This window comes from Elgaria multicarinata, chromosome 13 (assembly GCF_023053635.1).
Source record: "Elgaria multicarinata webbii isolate HBS135686 ecotype San Diego chromosome 13, rElgMul1.1.pri, whole genome shotgun sequence".
Taxonomy (NCBI): Eukaryota; Metazoa; Chordata; class Lepidosauria; order Squamata; family Anguidae; genus Elgaria; species Elgaria multicarinata.
Window position 1 is genome coordinate 718,818 of NC_086183.1, and position 16,023 is coordinate 734,840.

Sequence of the window (16,023 nt, forward strand, 5' to 3'; positions counted from 1 at the left end):
TGTTAAAAAGCATGGGCAACAGAAAGCCTTGTGGCACCCCACTCCATAGGTCAGGGAGCAACACTCCAGGTGGGGTGATGGGGGCAAATCTGACCCTCCTGCTCCCCCATCTGGCCCTCTGGGGTTTCCCAGGTGGCAGCACCCCCTTCTCCTACGCCCCCCTCTTTGCCCAAACAACCAATCTCTTGGTGGCTTCCTCCCAGTCTAGAAATGCATCTCCCAAGACAGTAAGAACTTTACATCAAAATATGCTGGTATCTTTGGGCCTCTGGAAACATCTCCAGGTCTGGGTAAGTAATTCCAGGAGAAGAGGCTCCTTCAGGGAACCTGGCCCCAAGCTATTTAGAGCTTTAAAGGGGAAAAAACAGCACTTTGAATTGGGTCCAGAAACAGACTGGCAGCCAGTGATGATAGCAAAGTACTGGCACAAGGTGACTGCCGTGCAATCGCCACTAACAATCTAGCCCCCCCTCTTTGGCTAGCTGATTTTTTCTGGACCATTTTCACAGCCCTAAATATAAGCCAAATATAAGCCAAACAAAGTTACTAGAGTGTAAATAACTGTTCCAAGGGTGATAGCTGGTCTATCAGCCTAAGTCTGGAGTCCCAACCATTTGGAATTTGAGAGACTTGTGGTGCTCTCACAAAATGGCTGCTGTGGTGGGCATAGCTAGTCACAACACACTCATTTCCCAGAAACCAAACTGCTGAGACTAAAAGGAAAGTGTCATGGGCTGGGCCCATGGTCCCTTTAAGAAAACAGCTTTGCATTATCCCAGTGAGAAGGGGATGTGTTTCTCTGTGTCCAGAAGGGAGTAGCAAGCTAAATGCCAAGGCCGCGCTTTCGCAAGAAGCGCCTGGCATCTGATAACGCCTCCCCGGGGCTGGTACCGGGGAAGAGTAACAAGTTGCAGCTGTGCAATGTGTGGGAGCATTCCCCCCTCCCTTCGGGTGAGGTGTGGGTTGCTAGGGGGTTTCAATTGGTCAGGGTGGGTCAGGTGACAAAGGGGTCCCAGAAAGAGATAAAAGCTTGGGCACCTCTTTCCTGTGGGCGTCAGGAGTCTGGTGTGTGGGTGGTGAGCAAGAGCATCCTGGCCGGACCGGCTGGATGGCGGAAGCCCCATGTGGCCGCTGAGGGAAGGAGTCTAGTTCGAGTGGCGTGGAGCTGAGTCAAAATGAGCAACAGAGGTTGAGTCGCAGTGTTAAGTGTTTGTTTTGTTTTAGAATAGGTTTGGGTACAAGTGTGTCATTCCTTTGTCCATGTTTTCCCCCCAAACCTCTTACATGTTTACCTTAATGTGTGGACCCTTAAGGAAGTGTGTTTGTGTGAAGAATAAAAGTGTTTAGTCCCTATCACCTGTGTGGTGTCGTTCCATGAGAACCTAGACTCCCAAAGGGTTAAAAGCAGCAGTGAAGGGGTGTGTGTCTGGGCTGGCCGAGCCAAAGCCCTCCCTTCCCTGGCTGGGGAATCGCTGAGTCAAGCCTGGCGGTTCCATCACGGAAAGTAACTTGCCCCAAAATGTAACTGCAAGGCACGAGCAAGGCACACAGGAGCTATGTGCAACCACTGGGAGGGACTATCTGGGGAGGTGGGCTAAGGTATCACCAATATGCGGATGACACACAGTTAAAAAAAAATGTTTAAAAATGCCTTAGAAATATTTATTTATTGCATTTTTATACCGTCCAATAGCTGAAGCTCCCTAGACGGTACACAAAAATTAAAACCATTCAGTATAAAACAAACAGTATAAAACCATGATATAAAATACAATTAAAAAAAGCACAAAACAGGATAAAATCAGCAGCAGTGCAGAAATAAAAATTTAAAATACAAATTTAAAACAGCAAAGTTAAAATTACATTTATGGACTGTTTTTTTTTTTAATATAATTTTTATTTTTTCTAAACTTCCAAACAACAGAGTATAAAACACTACCCCATAATAAACAATACATAATAATACATACTAAACAAATTAATAAACATATTTTAACTTAATTCCATTTAATATGATCATTGATTAACATTAACATGCTCCCCCAACCCCAGGATCTTATTCTGATTTCCAAAATCTCATTAATTCCTCTGGAGGTGTTTTCCCTCTCCTCTTTAATAATACAAAGTCTAAAAACTGTTTCCATATTACTTCAAAATCATTCGTTTTTATCATTCCTCTTCTGACTCACATGTTAATTTATCGTTAATAGCAATATCCCATATTTCTTTGTACCAATCTTCTATATGATAAACCCCTTGAACCTTCCAGTTCCTGGATATCATTAATCTTGCAGCTGTTAACAAATTCGTTATCAATTATTTTATCTCTTGATTACAATTCAATTCTCCATACACTGATAACAATGCCACAGCTGGTGTCTCTTCTATCTCCATTCCTATAATTTCTTTTATTTCATTAAACACCATTTTCCATAATTTTTGTACAAATTCACATTCCCACCACATGTGTAAATACGATCCTTTCTCTTGACAACCACTCCAACATAATGCTGAGTTTGTCTTGTTTATCATATTTAATTTCACTTGGGTTATGTACCACCTCCAGACAAGCTTGTAATAATTTTCTTTTATCCTCACGGACATGTTTCTCCACACTCGTTGTTTCCATATCCCTTTCCAACTCTGTTGCCCTATTTGTTCCTTCAAATCAATTTCCCATACCATCTTACCTATGCTTTCCTTCTCTCCCTTTTCCAATAGTATTCTATATATTTCACTCATTAAACCTTTTATTGTTTTATTTTCTCTTTTCTCATTTTCTTTTTTTAAAATCAACTCCTCAAACTTAGTAATTCCTCTACACTCTCCATTATCTTTTAACCATTTCTTCATCCATTGTTCTAATTGAATACAATTTAACTACGATATATTTTCCTCTTTTAATCTCTCCTTTATTTCTTCCCTAGTTTTCATCCTTTCTAACCAGTCTCTTAACTTCATTACCTTTCCTTCTTTTAAACTTTTTCCCAACCTTTTTTTAAATTTTCCGGAAAGTTCCTTTATGGACTGTTTATTTATGGACTGTTAAAATGCTGAGAGTATAAAAAGGTCTTCACCTGGCATCTGAAAGAATATAGCGTAGGTGCCAAGCGAACCTCCTTAGGGAGTTCATTCCACCACCGGGGTGCCACAACAGAGAAGGCCCTGCTTCTGGTAGCCACCTGCCTCACTTCCTTTGGCAGGGGTTCACAGAGAAGGACCCCTGAGGATGATCTTAGGTACATATGGTACATATGGGAGGAGGCGTTCCTTCACATAGCCTGGCCCCGAGCCATTTACGGCTTTAAATGTTAATACCAGCACTTTGAATCGGGCTCAGACCTGGACTGGCAGCCAGTGAAGTTGGAAAAGGACTGGTGTGATTTGGTCTCGTTGGCCAGTCCCTGTTAATAAATGTGCTGCCCTGTTTGTACCAGTTGAAATTTCCAGACCGTTTTTAAAGGCAGACCCACGTATAACGTGTTGCAGTAATCCAAACGAGAGGTTATGAGAGAATGGATAACTGTAGCTAGGCTATCTCTGTCTAGATAAGATACCAGTCAGTATATCAGCCTAAGCTGATAAAAGGTGCTTTTTGCCACTGAGTTCACCTGTGCCTCAAGTGACAATTCTGGATCCAAGAGCACCCCCAAACTACAAACACGATCTTTTGGGCAGTGGTTCCCGATTAGCTAAGTACTGCCGAACCCTTGTTTTCCAAATGCCAAGCCATGGACAACCTACTTTTAAAATTTTTTGTTATCTCTATGGTAGTGTGAAAAATTGTGTGAAGCAATTTTTTTTGGAGAAAATAAGGGGTAGCACCTAATAAGCAAAGGATTTTAGGTATACTAAAAAACAGACCATAAAATTTGTGATATTATATTACCATGAAAAATGACCATGATTTAGTTAGGAATATAAAGACGAATTTAATTTTACTAATGTCTAGTTTACAATTGAACAAATTATGACATGTCTAGCAGCTCCGGTTCAGTATTTCCTACTTTTAATCTCAAATCTGGATCAACATCTAGCCGATTTCTATGCTTGTTCTTCATATAACAAAATGTCGAAAATGTTTGTTCACAAAGATATGTGGAACAAAAGGGAACTAGATGTTTCAAAGCTTTTTCACCTAACTTCTTATAATCAGGAAAAACCTTCACCCAGAATTGGTCCAGTCTATATTCTTTGAAAAAGGATTTCAATGAACCATCACAAGTCACGTCAACAAGTGCATCTTGCTCTTCCGCAGATAGAGCTGTTAGTTGTACATCACCACATTCAAAAGGATTCTTTATCCATGAGTTTTCAGGATTAGGTGCAGGGAAGTAATCTCTGAAGCTAGTCGCTAAATCACGCAGGTGCTCAGTGATATTTTTGTGAACCACCCCGAGAGCTTCGGCTATTGGGCAGTATAAAAATGTAATAAATTAATAAAATATATTATATTTTACTTCTGGTAGGGATTCATCGTCAGTGGACTCCAGAAATGGTGAATATGTGAAGGGTGCCACGGACCCCCTGGGTGGGTTACATGGACCCCCTGGGTCCGTGGACCACCAATTGGAAACCACTGTCATAGATAAATGAATATTGTGATATTGGCCAACATATTCAATGTTGGCTAATATTGGCCAACATATTCAATACATGTTGGCCAATAATAATGATGATGATATCATCATCATCATCCCCCCCAGTGCCCACCCTAATGAACCGTGCCGCCCACCCGCAGCCTCCACCGCCTCAGCCTCTCCCAGCCCCTCCTGCCGCTGCCGCCCCCTAGATCCGTGGCGCGAGGAGCCCTGCAGGTCTTATTGCGGCCTACAGTTAGCAGGGGCGCTGTGACTCCCTCGCTCGCTGCCTGCCTGCCTGCCTGCCCCGCCTGCCTCCGGCCTCAATGCCCGCACGCATGCGCAGAAGCCGAGACGTCGCCGCGGACCCTCCGTCGGCGGAACCTTCCTGCGGGTGCGGCGCGGCCGGAGGGCGCAAAGGACGGCGGTTTCCGGCTCGGCGGGCCCACTTCCGCCCTCGCTGCCGCCGCCGCCGCCGCCATGGAGACCATCCTGGAGCAGCAGCGCCGCTACCACGAGGAGCGCGAGCGCCTGATGGACGTCATGGTGAAGGAGATGCTGACGCGCAAGTCCACGGTGGGGCCGGCGGGCTTGGGGTCGCGGGGGGCGGGGGGCGGCTCCCCCCTTCCCCACCCCGCGCCGCCACTCACCCTTTTCTCTCCCCGAGCAGCTGCGGGACCAGATCAACTCGGACCACCGCACGCGGGCCATGCAGGACGTGAGTATCCCCCCCCGCCTCCGCCTCGCCGCCACTGGGGAGGGCCCGGCTGGTGGCCCCCGCTGTGTCGCCGACACCCGCGCCTCTGTCTCCCTTCTAGAGGTACATGGAAGTGAGCGGCAACCTGAGAGACCTGTACGACGACAAGGACGGGTGAGGACGGGTCTGCAACCTCCGGCCGCACTCGAGCTGCCTTTGCGATGGGGGTGGGGGGCTGCACCAGCCGACGCTGGCCCTGATTTTCGGGCGGGGGCGATTCTCCTCGGAACCCCGTAAGGTCGGGCGGGAGGTCCACATTCAGCACGTCTCTTGCTCCTTGCGGTGGGAGCTGAAGAATCGTGGGTGGGTAGGGGAGATTCCTTCCTCCTGCTGGAGGCTGCCCTGCTCAGGCAACCAGAACAGCCTTCTCCATGCTTCCTCTTCTGGTCCCTCAGGTTGCGAAAGGAAGAACTCAGCGCCATTTCAGGGCCCAACGAATTTGCTGAATTCTACAATCGACTCAAGCAGATCAAAGAGTTCCATCGGAAGCACCCAAATGAGGTGAGGGTGTCTCTGTGTGGCTATGACACAACCCGCGCAGTCTTCAAGCTGTGGTGGCACCAGCCAATTGGAACTGACTGGCTCCTCCGCCTGAATTCACACCTATGTGCCCAGGGCCAGATCTATGCCAAGCAGGATATAACACTTTGAAAACGGAATGTAGAATGTGTCCTGGACCCCAACAGTTGTCAAAAACGTTGACTTTTCTATTCTCCCTGGCAGTTAACAATATACGCTGAGTTTTTTTAACTGACCCCAGAATAGTTGTTTTAAATGAATATAGCTGTTTTTATGCTTTTAAATTTTTGCATATTTGTTTTTAATGTTCACTGTTTTTAACTTTTGTAAACCACCCAGAGCGCTTCAGCACTTTGAATCGGGCCCGGACCTGGACTGGCAGCCAATGAAGTTGTAAAAGGACTGGCGTGATGTTATCTCGCCGACCAGTCCCTGTTATTTTATTTATTTATTTATTTAATTACATTTATATACCGCCCCACAGCCGAAGCTCTCTGGGCGGTTTACAACATTTAAAAATAGTAAACATTAAAAGTATACAATTTAAAACCACACACACACACACACACATAAAAACAGTATAAAAACAACAGTATCCATTTAAAAACAACAATTGTGGGGTCCATTAAAAACAAACTTAACGTTGTTAAATGCTGTTAAAATGCTGTTAAAAATGCCTGGGAGAAGAGAAAAGTCTTGACCTGGCGCCGAAAAGATAACAATGTTGGCGCCAGGCGAGCCTCATCGGGGAGATCATTCCACAGGCGGGGGGCCACCACTGAAAAGGCCCTCTCCCTTGTTGCCATCCTCCGAGCTTCCCTTGGAGTAGGCACTCGGAGGAGGACCTTAGATGTTGAGCGCAGTGTACGGGTAGGTTCATGTCGGGAGAGGCGTTCCATCAGGTATGGTGGTCCCAAGCCATGTAGGGCTTTATAGGTTAAGACCAGCACCTTGAATTGGGCTCGGAAACATATAGGCAGCCAATGCAAGCGGGCCAGAATCGGTGTTACATGCTCAAACCTCCCTGTTCCAGCTATCAATCTGGCCGCCGCATTTTGCACAAGCTGCAGCTTCCGGACCGTCTTCAAAGGCAGCCCCATGTAGAGGGCATTGCAGTAATCTAATTTGGAAGTTACCAGAGTATGGACAACTGAAGCTAGGTTATCCCTGTCCAGATAGGGGCGTAGCTGGGCCACCAACCGAAGTTGGTAGAAAGCACTCCGTGCCACCGAGGCCACCTGAGCCTCAAGTGACAAAGATGGTTAGTAACCGTGCTGCCCTGTTTTGTACCAGCTGAAGCTTCTGGACCGTTTTCAAAGGCAGCCCCACGTATAACGCATTGCAGTAATCCAAACTAGAGGTTATCAGAGCATGGATAACTGTAGCTAGGCTATCTCTGTCCAGATAAGGGCGTAGTTGGTATATCAGCCTAAGCTGAAAAAAGGTGCTCTTTGCCACTGAGTTCACCTGTGCCTCAAGTGACAGTTCTGGATCCAAGAGCACCCCCAAACTATGGACCTGATCCTTTAGGGAGAGTGCAACCCCGTCCAGGACAGGGCAAACATCACCTCGCCAGACAAATGAACCACCCGCTAACAGTACCTCCGTCTTGTCTGGATTGAGTCTCAGTTTGTTAGCCCTCATCCAGTCCATTACCGTGCCCAGGCACTGGTTCAGAACAGTCACTGCCTCACCTGGGTTTGATGAAAAAGAAAGGTAGAGCTGGGTATCATCCGCATATTGATGACACCTCAGTCCACATCTCCAGATAACCTCTATGCTATGTTAAACAGCATAGGGGATAAAATAGAGCCCTGCGGAACCCCATGACTTAGGAGCCACGGCACAGAGCAATAATCCCCCAGCACCACCTTCTGGAATCGGCCATCCAAGTAGGAGCGGAACCACTGCAACGCAGTACCTCCAACTCCCAGCTCAGACAACCTATCCTGAAGGATACCATGGTCAATGGTATCAAAGGCCGCTGAGAGGTCCAGGAGAACCAACAGGGTCGCACTCCCCCTGTCTCTCTCCCGGCAGAGGTCATCCCACAGGGCGACCAAGGCAGTTTCCGTTCCAAAACCAGGCCTGAAACCCGATTGAAATGGATCTAGATAATCCATTACATAATTTTTAATGTAATGAATCACTAGATCCGTCACACATTATATCCTGTAATATTTTCCATTTCCTCTGTTATAATACTCCAATGTGTCCTTAGATTTGAGCATCTCCAACACTTATCATCAAGTCCTATATACATTTTATTAATACTAAAGAACTAACAAAATAGGACTTTGGAAACACTTTCCTTAAAACGCATCCAAATCCACTACCATATCTTACCTCACTAGTTAAATCTGTTGTTCTGTATTTGTAAATATCTCCAGTTTACCAAGTAATTATAGAATTGACTTAGAAAATATTTTCAATGGATGTTAGATAGCATTTCAAATCTTATAAAGTTCCTAAATGGATCATATTTTCTTAGCAATTTACTAACTAAATGCTTAACCTACAAATACTGAAGTATTTGATTGAAATTGCTGCCAGTCCATTTTCGAGCCCAATTCAGAGTTCTGGTTCTACACCTTTAAATCCCTAATCAGGTTGGGGCCTGGTTACCTGAAGGTGTATCTTCTCTGCAGGGTACTTTCTGCAGCAGCTGCAAGGGAGGGGGGAACAATCTAATGTTGGATCCCCATTTCTTGAGGTAGTAGGAACGTCTGCAGCCTGAGGAGGGGGAATCCAGCAAATTCTGTGACGCTCCTGCCTGCAAATGTTTTGACGGGACTTTTAAAATAAAAAAGGCTTTGTAATATTCCCCAGTAAATTGTCCAATATTGGAGCTTAATTATTTTTTTAAATCGATAATTGTTGTGAATATTCTTCAATTGTGGTAGATTCTTTTAAATTCTCCATCTTAAGAAGATAGCTGAGGCATTTTAATTTTTTCAGAAAAGCTCTTTATTTTTTCTTTCGAAATATTATCTGGAGAATAGAGAGTGCTGCAATACCCTCAACCCATTTACCATCACTCCTGGAAAGGTTTCTTTCAGTGCTTAAGTTGTGAAAGTACCGTTTCCTGATCATGTAACAAGAGATTATTTCCCCCCTATGATCATTCCATAAAAAGTGGAGAATGGTCTGTATAGGTTTTTGAACCTATTTCTATTTTCCTTACGAACTGTGATATATATGGAGAAGTTACAAATAGATCACTTCTAGAGTAGGATTTATTTGGTACTGAAAAAAACCATGTGAATATCTGACTGATATTTCAAAAATGTCTTTTCCATACTCCTACCCAATAACTGATCTTTGACCTATCTTTTCCTTCCTGTCTGTCTAGTGTGGATTATAATGTACCCTTGTCTAGGTGCAATCATGATTTGTACAGTACCTATTTCATTAGATCAGAGGAGGAAGAGGAGTAACATTGTTTTCTCTATCTAGATTTGTGTGCCAATGTCAGTGGAGTTTGAGGAACTCTTGAAGGCCCGAGAAAACCCCAGTGAGGAGGCTCAGAGTAAGTGTAAAATCCTAATCTGTTTGACATGGCTCTTTGCTTGGCCTCCTATCCTGACACCCAACACCCTTTTCAAAGTAGATGAAAAGAAAATGGCAGTATATGCTGCAGCAAGGATGTGGTGTAGCCAAACTAGAGCAAGCAGACATTGTTTCTTTCCAGGGAATCGCTCCCCCTTTCTTGCTATGGAAGTTGTGGGTTATGTCTCATTCTTTCTTCCTGCAGACCTTGTGGAGTTCACTGATGAAGAAGGATATGGCCGCTACTTGGACCTACACGACTGTTACCTCAAGTACATTAACCTCAAGTCCTCAGAGGTGAGATTCCCATTATCTGGGCTTTGGAGGCATTTTTTTAAACCATTGTTGTTGTTGTTGTTGTTCTTGCTTTTGACCCTTTTACCGTCCCTGTCTGCAAGTTTACCATCTCAGTTGATCAGGGGTGGGGAACCTCAGGCCTGGCTCCCCATATGGCCCTTCAGGCTCACCCACAAGGTCATGCTCCCTTCCCCCAGCAGCTGATAATTGTCCGGAGGTTTCCCAGCTTTTGTGCGCAGTTTTTCTCATTGGAAAAGGTTGAAAGGCTGAGCCTGGCAGTGAGAACTTCACACTAAAATGTGCTGATACTTTTGGCCCCGTTCCTCTTGCCTTTGGCCCTGCCCATCACTAGAATGCACCCCCACCCCGAGGTTCTCTGAAACAGAATTGGGCCCTTAGGCTGGAAGAGCTTCCCTCCCTCCCCAATAGTTTCTGTACAAAAGGAGAAAGGGATGGGGAGGAGACTGGGGACTAGCACGTTCCCACACTGATTCTGAATGTTTCACTCGTGTTGAATGACCAGAGAGTGTGGAGATGGTTCTTGGGGACAAGAAGTGGAACAGCAGCTGGATGGATTTGGGGCGGGGCGGGGGGCTGCATCGCCTCTCCCTCTGCAGCAGCCTGCATGGATTGCAACTTCAGGGTCTTGAGGGAGTTGGCTGGATGGATTGTTGAGAGAACAATTAAGTAGCTTCCACTATGCCTTGCATTAAATCATGGTTCATGACCTCTCTTCTCTTGCCCCTCTCAGAAACTGGACTACATCACATACCTCTCCACTTTTGACCAGCTCTTTGATGTTCCCAAGGAGAGGAAAAATGCCGAGTACAGGAGGTGAGGGCTTACAGCCTACATTGGGAGGGAGAGAACTGACTCCCATCTTGGGTTACCAGGCGAGCCTGTTTTTCTGTCATGCTCTTGGGTTATTAAGGCCATTCAAGTGAAGCTCCTTTGTGCCAATGAAATGCCATTGTGGGCAAGATAACGGGGCCAAGGCAGATTTTCTTTGTGGGGTTGAGCTCTGCAAAGAAGGAATCCTTGCTGCTGGGTGGTTTGGGAGGGGGAGCGTTGCTTGGGTGTGGAGATGCCTTGTTCTCTCTTCCTGCATTTGGTTTGTTTGCCACTGTAACAGGTACCTGGAGATGCTTCTGGAATACCTGCAGGATTATACAGACCGGGTTAAGCCACTGCTAGACCAGAATGAGCTGTTTGGGAAAATCCAGGCAGAGTTTGAGAAGAAGTGGGATAACGGCACTTTCCCTGGTTGGCCGGTGAGTGGTGTGCCTTTGTGGTATTGGGTAGGGTTGGCAGGAAAATGGCCACCTGAAATGGATCAATGGCAGCTTTTCCCAGTGGTGCCTGCTGGCAGGCCCCTTGTCACCCCACGGCAGCTGCCTATGTTTCTGGTGAAGGGAACTCTTGAATGTGTGGGAGGGGCCAGCAGCCACTAACCCCCCTGTTGTCTTTTGGCAGAAAGAGACTAGCAGTGCCCTCACCCATGCTGGTGCCCACCTGGACCTCTCGGCTTTCTCTTCTTGGGAGGTTTGTCTGCCTTCTTGGGTCTCTGGTTGTGGCTGGGGAAGAAGCGGGATGGCCAATACTGCTGCTTCTTCAGCTTAAGGGCTTGGTAAGGTTTCTACTCGCTCTGTGGTGCTCCACTGCCCTGCAGAGGAGATGGCTGTCTTCAGCTGACAGAGCATTTGCACCTTTTGTATTTCCACCCCAGGAGTTGGCCTCCCTAGGACTGGATAGGCTGAAATCTGCACTGTTGGCATTGGGTCTGAAATGTGGTGGGTAAGTCAAGGGCCGGGTGCCTGTCTGCTAGCGGGAGCTGGTTTTTCATTGGCGGTAGGCTCCTTATTGGGTCCAGGTGGTGGCCTGGCAGCCTGGGTGAGTTCTGGATTACTTCCCTTCACGGTTCTCTTCTCTTCCTCCTACACAGGACACTAGAGGAACGTGCTCAGAGACTGTTCAGCACCAAGGGCAAGTCTCTGGAAGCCCTTGACTCCTCCCTCTTTGCTAAAAACCCAAAGACAAAGGGGAGCAAGCGGTGAGCCAGCTGCATGCCTGTGTGTGTCTCTTTGGAGTTCAGTATGGTCTACTTGAGTCACTTCTGAAGTAGCCTGGGCTCTTTGAAGACCCAGCGGTGGTGGGGTGGGGAAGCTGACCTCTTAATTTGCTTTTCTGCCCGCTTCCTTGGAAGGTATTGGGGGAGGGGTGAGCTGCTGGGCTCGTGGAGGTCCTCTTGGCATCATGGGTGGGGCAGACCTCAGTCCTTCATAGAGCTGTTGCCTTGGCAGGGATACCGAGCGGAACAAGGACTTGGCCTTCTTGGAGGCTCAGATCTACGAGTACGTGGAGATCCTCGGGGTGAGTCTTGCTGTCCGCAGCTCCCCAAGTTAAGCCTCAAAGGCAAGGGGGAGGGGGTGGCGGCATTCGCAGTCTCTCCTTCCTACTACAGGAACAGCGACAGCTGACTCACGAGAACGTGCAGCGGAAGCAGGCGCGGACTGGCGAGGAGCGCGAGGAGGAGGAGGAGGAGCAGATCAGTGAGAGCGAGAGCGAAGACGAGGAGAACGAAATCATCTACAACCCCAAGAACCTGCCCCTGGGCTGGGATGGCAAGGTGAGCCCTGCTGTCGTGGCTGAGGCTTCCTCTACCTCCTGCTCTGCCTGGAGCTTGTGTGCTCTGCCCAGGAAGCTCACGCTGTCTCTTGCCTTCCAGCCAATCCCCTACTGGCTCTACAAGCTCCACGGCCTGAATATCAACTACAACTGTGAGATTTGTGGGAACTATACGTACCGTGGGCCCAAAGCTTTCCAGCGACACTTTGCGGTAGGGGGACTGTGAAATGCCAACGGGTGACTTGTGGGGGGGCGGGGGGCGGGCGGGGAGGCTTTCCTACTGAGCCACACAACAGCTCAGCAGCTTGTATGGAGCTCACGCCCTGCAGCGTCTCTGACCGTTGAGAGAGCCCGGGGGCGGGGGAGGTGGAACCCTCTTCACTCCCCGTGAAGCCAGCTGAGTTACCCCCAGCAGGGTCCTTGGCCCGTGTTCTAGATCCAGATGTCGTCACAGTCCTGGGGGCGGCGCAGCAGAGAGGGCTCGTCTCTCACTCTTGCTTGTTGCTCAGGGCCATTTTTTGGTCTCCCTGAGAGCAGCCCTTGTGGCCAGTTCTTGTTGGGGCCTCTCCTCGATTCCCATCTCTGCTCTGTAGGAATGGCGCCATGCCCATGGGATGCGATGCCTGGGCATCCCCAACACAGCTCACTTCGCAAACGTCACACAGATTGAAGATGCTGTTTCACGTAAGTGGCTGGCAGCTGCCTCCTTGGATGAATTGGCGGCTTTTTGCTGGATGGGGAAAGTGGCCTCCTGGACGGAATGTGCCCTGGTGTGGCAGAAGCGGCTGCTGTCAGGCTCCTGCTGGGAGCTTCTGCTTCATCTCCAATCAGCACCTTCAGTTTCTCCCCACATCGTTGCCAGGACAGCCCCGGCTTCCTCTCGGGTGCCAGGGGCGGTGTTGGGGGCTGGCCATGCGACTGACCCTGAGTATGTGTGTGTCTTGCAGTGTGGGCAAAGCTGAAGCAGCAGAAGGCTTCTGAGAGATGGCAGCCAGACACAGAAGTAAGCTGGGGCTGGAGCAATGCTCTTGGTGCTTTTTCAGAAACCTGTTGGGAAGGGGACCAGATTGTTTAATGGGGTCACCCTTTAGCAAAGACAACAGAAAGGAAGATGTCGGTTAGGGAGGATGAGTGTATCCTCGATTAATGGAGCGTATGTATCAGTGGTTATTAGTTAAACACAAAAAGTTTCAGTGTGAAGCGCAAGGACCAGCACTCATGCCTGTACATCCGAAATAGAAGGGATGGTGGCTCTGTGGAGCCTCTGCGTTCGGAGGCAAGGTGGAGGGCTGTTGCCTGGAGGGCTGCAGGGTGCTGGGCTTGGTGAGCCACAGTCAGATCCAGCAGGGTACACCTGAGGCTGGTAACATGTGGCTCTCTCCGTGCAGCCCTCCTGAGAGAGGAGCTGGGAGAGACACGAGGCCGCTCTGGACCTCCTTGCCGTGCCTGCTTTGCTTCATGGTTGGGATCCAACAGGCTTCTTCGTTTTTCATCCCAGGAGGAATATGAGGATTCCAGTGGAAATGTGGTCAACAAAAAGACCTATGAAGACTTAAAACGTCAAGGCCTGCTGTGATTGGACGGTGCTCTGGCGCAAGGCACCCTTTCTCCACTCTTCCTCTCCTCACTGAGGTGCCTGGATTCCCCCCTTCCACGTGAGCAGGCACTTTGAGGACTCTTATTGCTAGCAGGATGGATTCTGCTACAAGTTTCCTGATACATAAAAATAAAACCGGATTTTAGAGGCTGAAGGCGTGGGCGTCTTGTGTGGTTTGTAGCCTTGTTGAGTGGAGCAGTTCTGACGCTCCCAGCTTCCTTCGTGTATCAGTCCACCCTTGTTCACTAGGATCTGTACAGCCCAGGCCCAGGCCCACCAACTAACTGAGAACATAGTCAAGCCTTAAGGTTTCCCTTCCCAAAAAAGCAGGGAAGGGCTGTGGCCACCTCCTCCATCCCTGCAGTTCTTTACACACACTTTGAGGGCTTAGAAGTGTCCCCGCTGGCCTGGCTGCAACTGGCCATTGTGTTTACTTGGCTTCTGCAAATCCAGGCATGGCTTCAGCAGCGCTCTGATGCCGCTGCTACTTCCTGTGATTGGGAGGTCATAATGCTGGTGCTTCTGCCTGTGCTCAGAGGGGCAAGCATTTGCTTAAGGGAGCCATCTGCCCTGCATGAAGAAGAGCTTGTGTGGCAGTAATGGGAGGAAGCCTGCTAGGGATGTGTTTCCCCATGTGCTGGTTGGTACTGTTCATAGAATCATAGAATAGCAGAGTTGGAAGGGGCCTACAAGGCCATCGAGTCCAACCCCCTGCTCAATGCAGGAATCCACCCTAAAGCATCCCTGACAGATGCTTGTCCAGCTGCCTCTTGAATGCCTCTAGGGTGGGAGAGCCCACAGCTTCCCTAGGTAACTGGCTCCATTGTCGCACTGCTCTAACAGTCGGGAAGTTGTTGCAGGTTGAACATGTCTGGAAGGCTGGCAGTTGAGCTGAAAACGAGATGACATGTCAACTGCTCCCTGGCATGCCAAGTGGAAGGAGCACGCATAAGCTGCTGCCCTTGTGTCTGCACCTCCTCCTTGTTGTGACTTCTGTGCTGGTGCCCTGGGAAGGGACAGAGTGGCTAATTAATCTAATTGGGGCGGGTTTGTTGCTGCAATTACCTCAGGAAGCTGAAGCTCTGTGAAGGGCAAAGGCTTTCCTGGCAAAGGTGGGCCCACAGTGATTGCTCTCCCAGAAGAATTGGGCTGCTTATCCTGCAGAGAGCCGTGGTGGGTTTTCCACCCCACTTCTACCCTTTCTTAATGATTACGTGCCTCCACCTTGCTTTCGCTAAATGCAGGTGCGCCGGCTGCGCCCCTCCTTCAGTCCTGTCAGCAGACTCTAATAAAATGCAGGGAGTAGCCCTTGAGAACAACTGCTTGTGTCCTGCCACAGCTGGCTCAGTGCACAGAAGGCCCTCTCGGAGCACTAAAGATCTTGCAGTGGGGCAAACAGCTGGAGGCCCTGTGGGGTGGGCCAAGCTGCTGTCTCCCCTTTTTCCTTTTTTCTTTAGTTTGCCCTCAGAGCTACGCAGCTTGTAACTCCTTTGGGGGAAAACATAAGGTGGTTGTGGCGGAAGAGCAGCTCTTCCTTTTTTATTTCTTTCTATGAGAATGATTGAAGTGCTTTTAGATACAGGAAGAGTGAAGGTCCCTAGGAAGACAAGTTTGGGGCTGATGTATCTCACTCCACCACACTTGATTACTGATGGGCTGAGCCACCAGTGGGGAGAGTGTTTGTTGCACAAAGCATCAGGGAACCAACTATGAGCTGGTTGGCTCCATCTCTGCCTGGGCGGGGAGGAGGAGGGCTCCCCAAGAAGCAGCTCCTGCCTGTGCTTGGAGGTAGAAATTGCTCAGACGGGCATCCCTGCAGGTGACGGACGAGCAAGGTGAGTAAGCTGAGCTAGTGGGCTCCTTTGGGGAACAAGCTAAGGATGGGGGCAGCGTGTGTGTGTAAGAGAGAGAGAGAGACCTGCAGGCTATAGAAAGCCTGGCATGCTAAATGTTCAAGCTAGGGTACCTGTGAGGGAATCCATCTGTGGCTGGACAAAGGAAGCTCCTTAGCCTGTATCTTCACCAAGGGGTTCCTTCACCAAAACCTACCAATCCCTAATTCTGCTGGAACTGATAACATTTGGACTGCATGTTTGAGG

At 48.6% G+C, this 16,023-nt stretch overlaps 1 protein-coding gene across 1 annotated transcript; it reads left to right on the forward strand.

The window, feature by feature from the left end:
• The first annotated feature begins 5,034 nt into the window (after positions 1 to 5,034).
• On the forward strand, positions 5,035 to 14,078 carry SF3A3 (splicing factor 3a subunit 3). Its single transcript, XM_063140061.1, has 17 exons — positions 5,035 to 5,156; positions 5,251 to 5,298; positions 5,399 to 5,451; positions 5,733 to 5,838; positions 9,313 to 9,385; positions 9,611 to 9,702; positions 10,454 to 10,536; positions 10,835 to 10,973; positions 11,176 to 11,244; positions 11,429 to 11,496; positions 11,645 to 11,752; positions 12,003 to 12,072; positions 12,164 to 12,328; positions 12,428 to 12,538; positions 12,921 to 13,011; positions 13,275 to 13,330; positions 13,826 to 14,078. Exons 1-17 carry the CDS (start codon positions 5,061 to 5,063, stop codon positions 13,901 to 13,903), a joined length of 1,506 nt encoding a protein of 501 aa, XP_062996131.1. The 5' UTR covers positions 5,035 to 5,060; the 3' UTR covers positions 13,904 to 14,078.
• Positions 14,079 to 16,023: the final 1,945 nt, after the last annotated feature.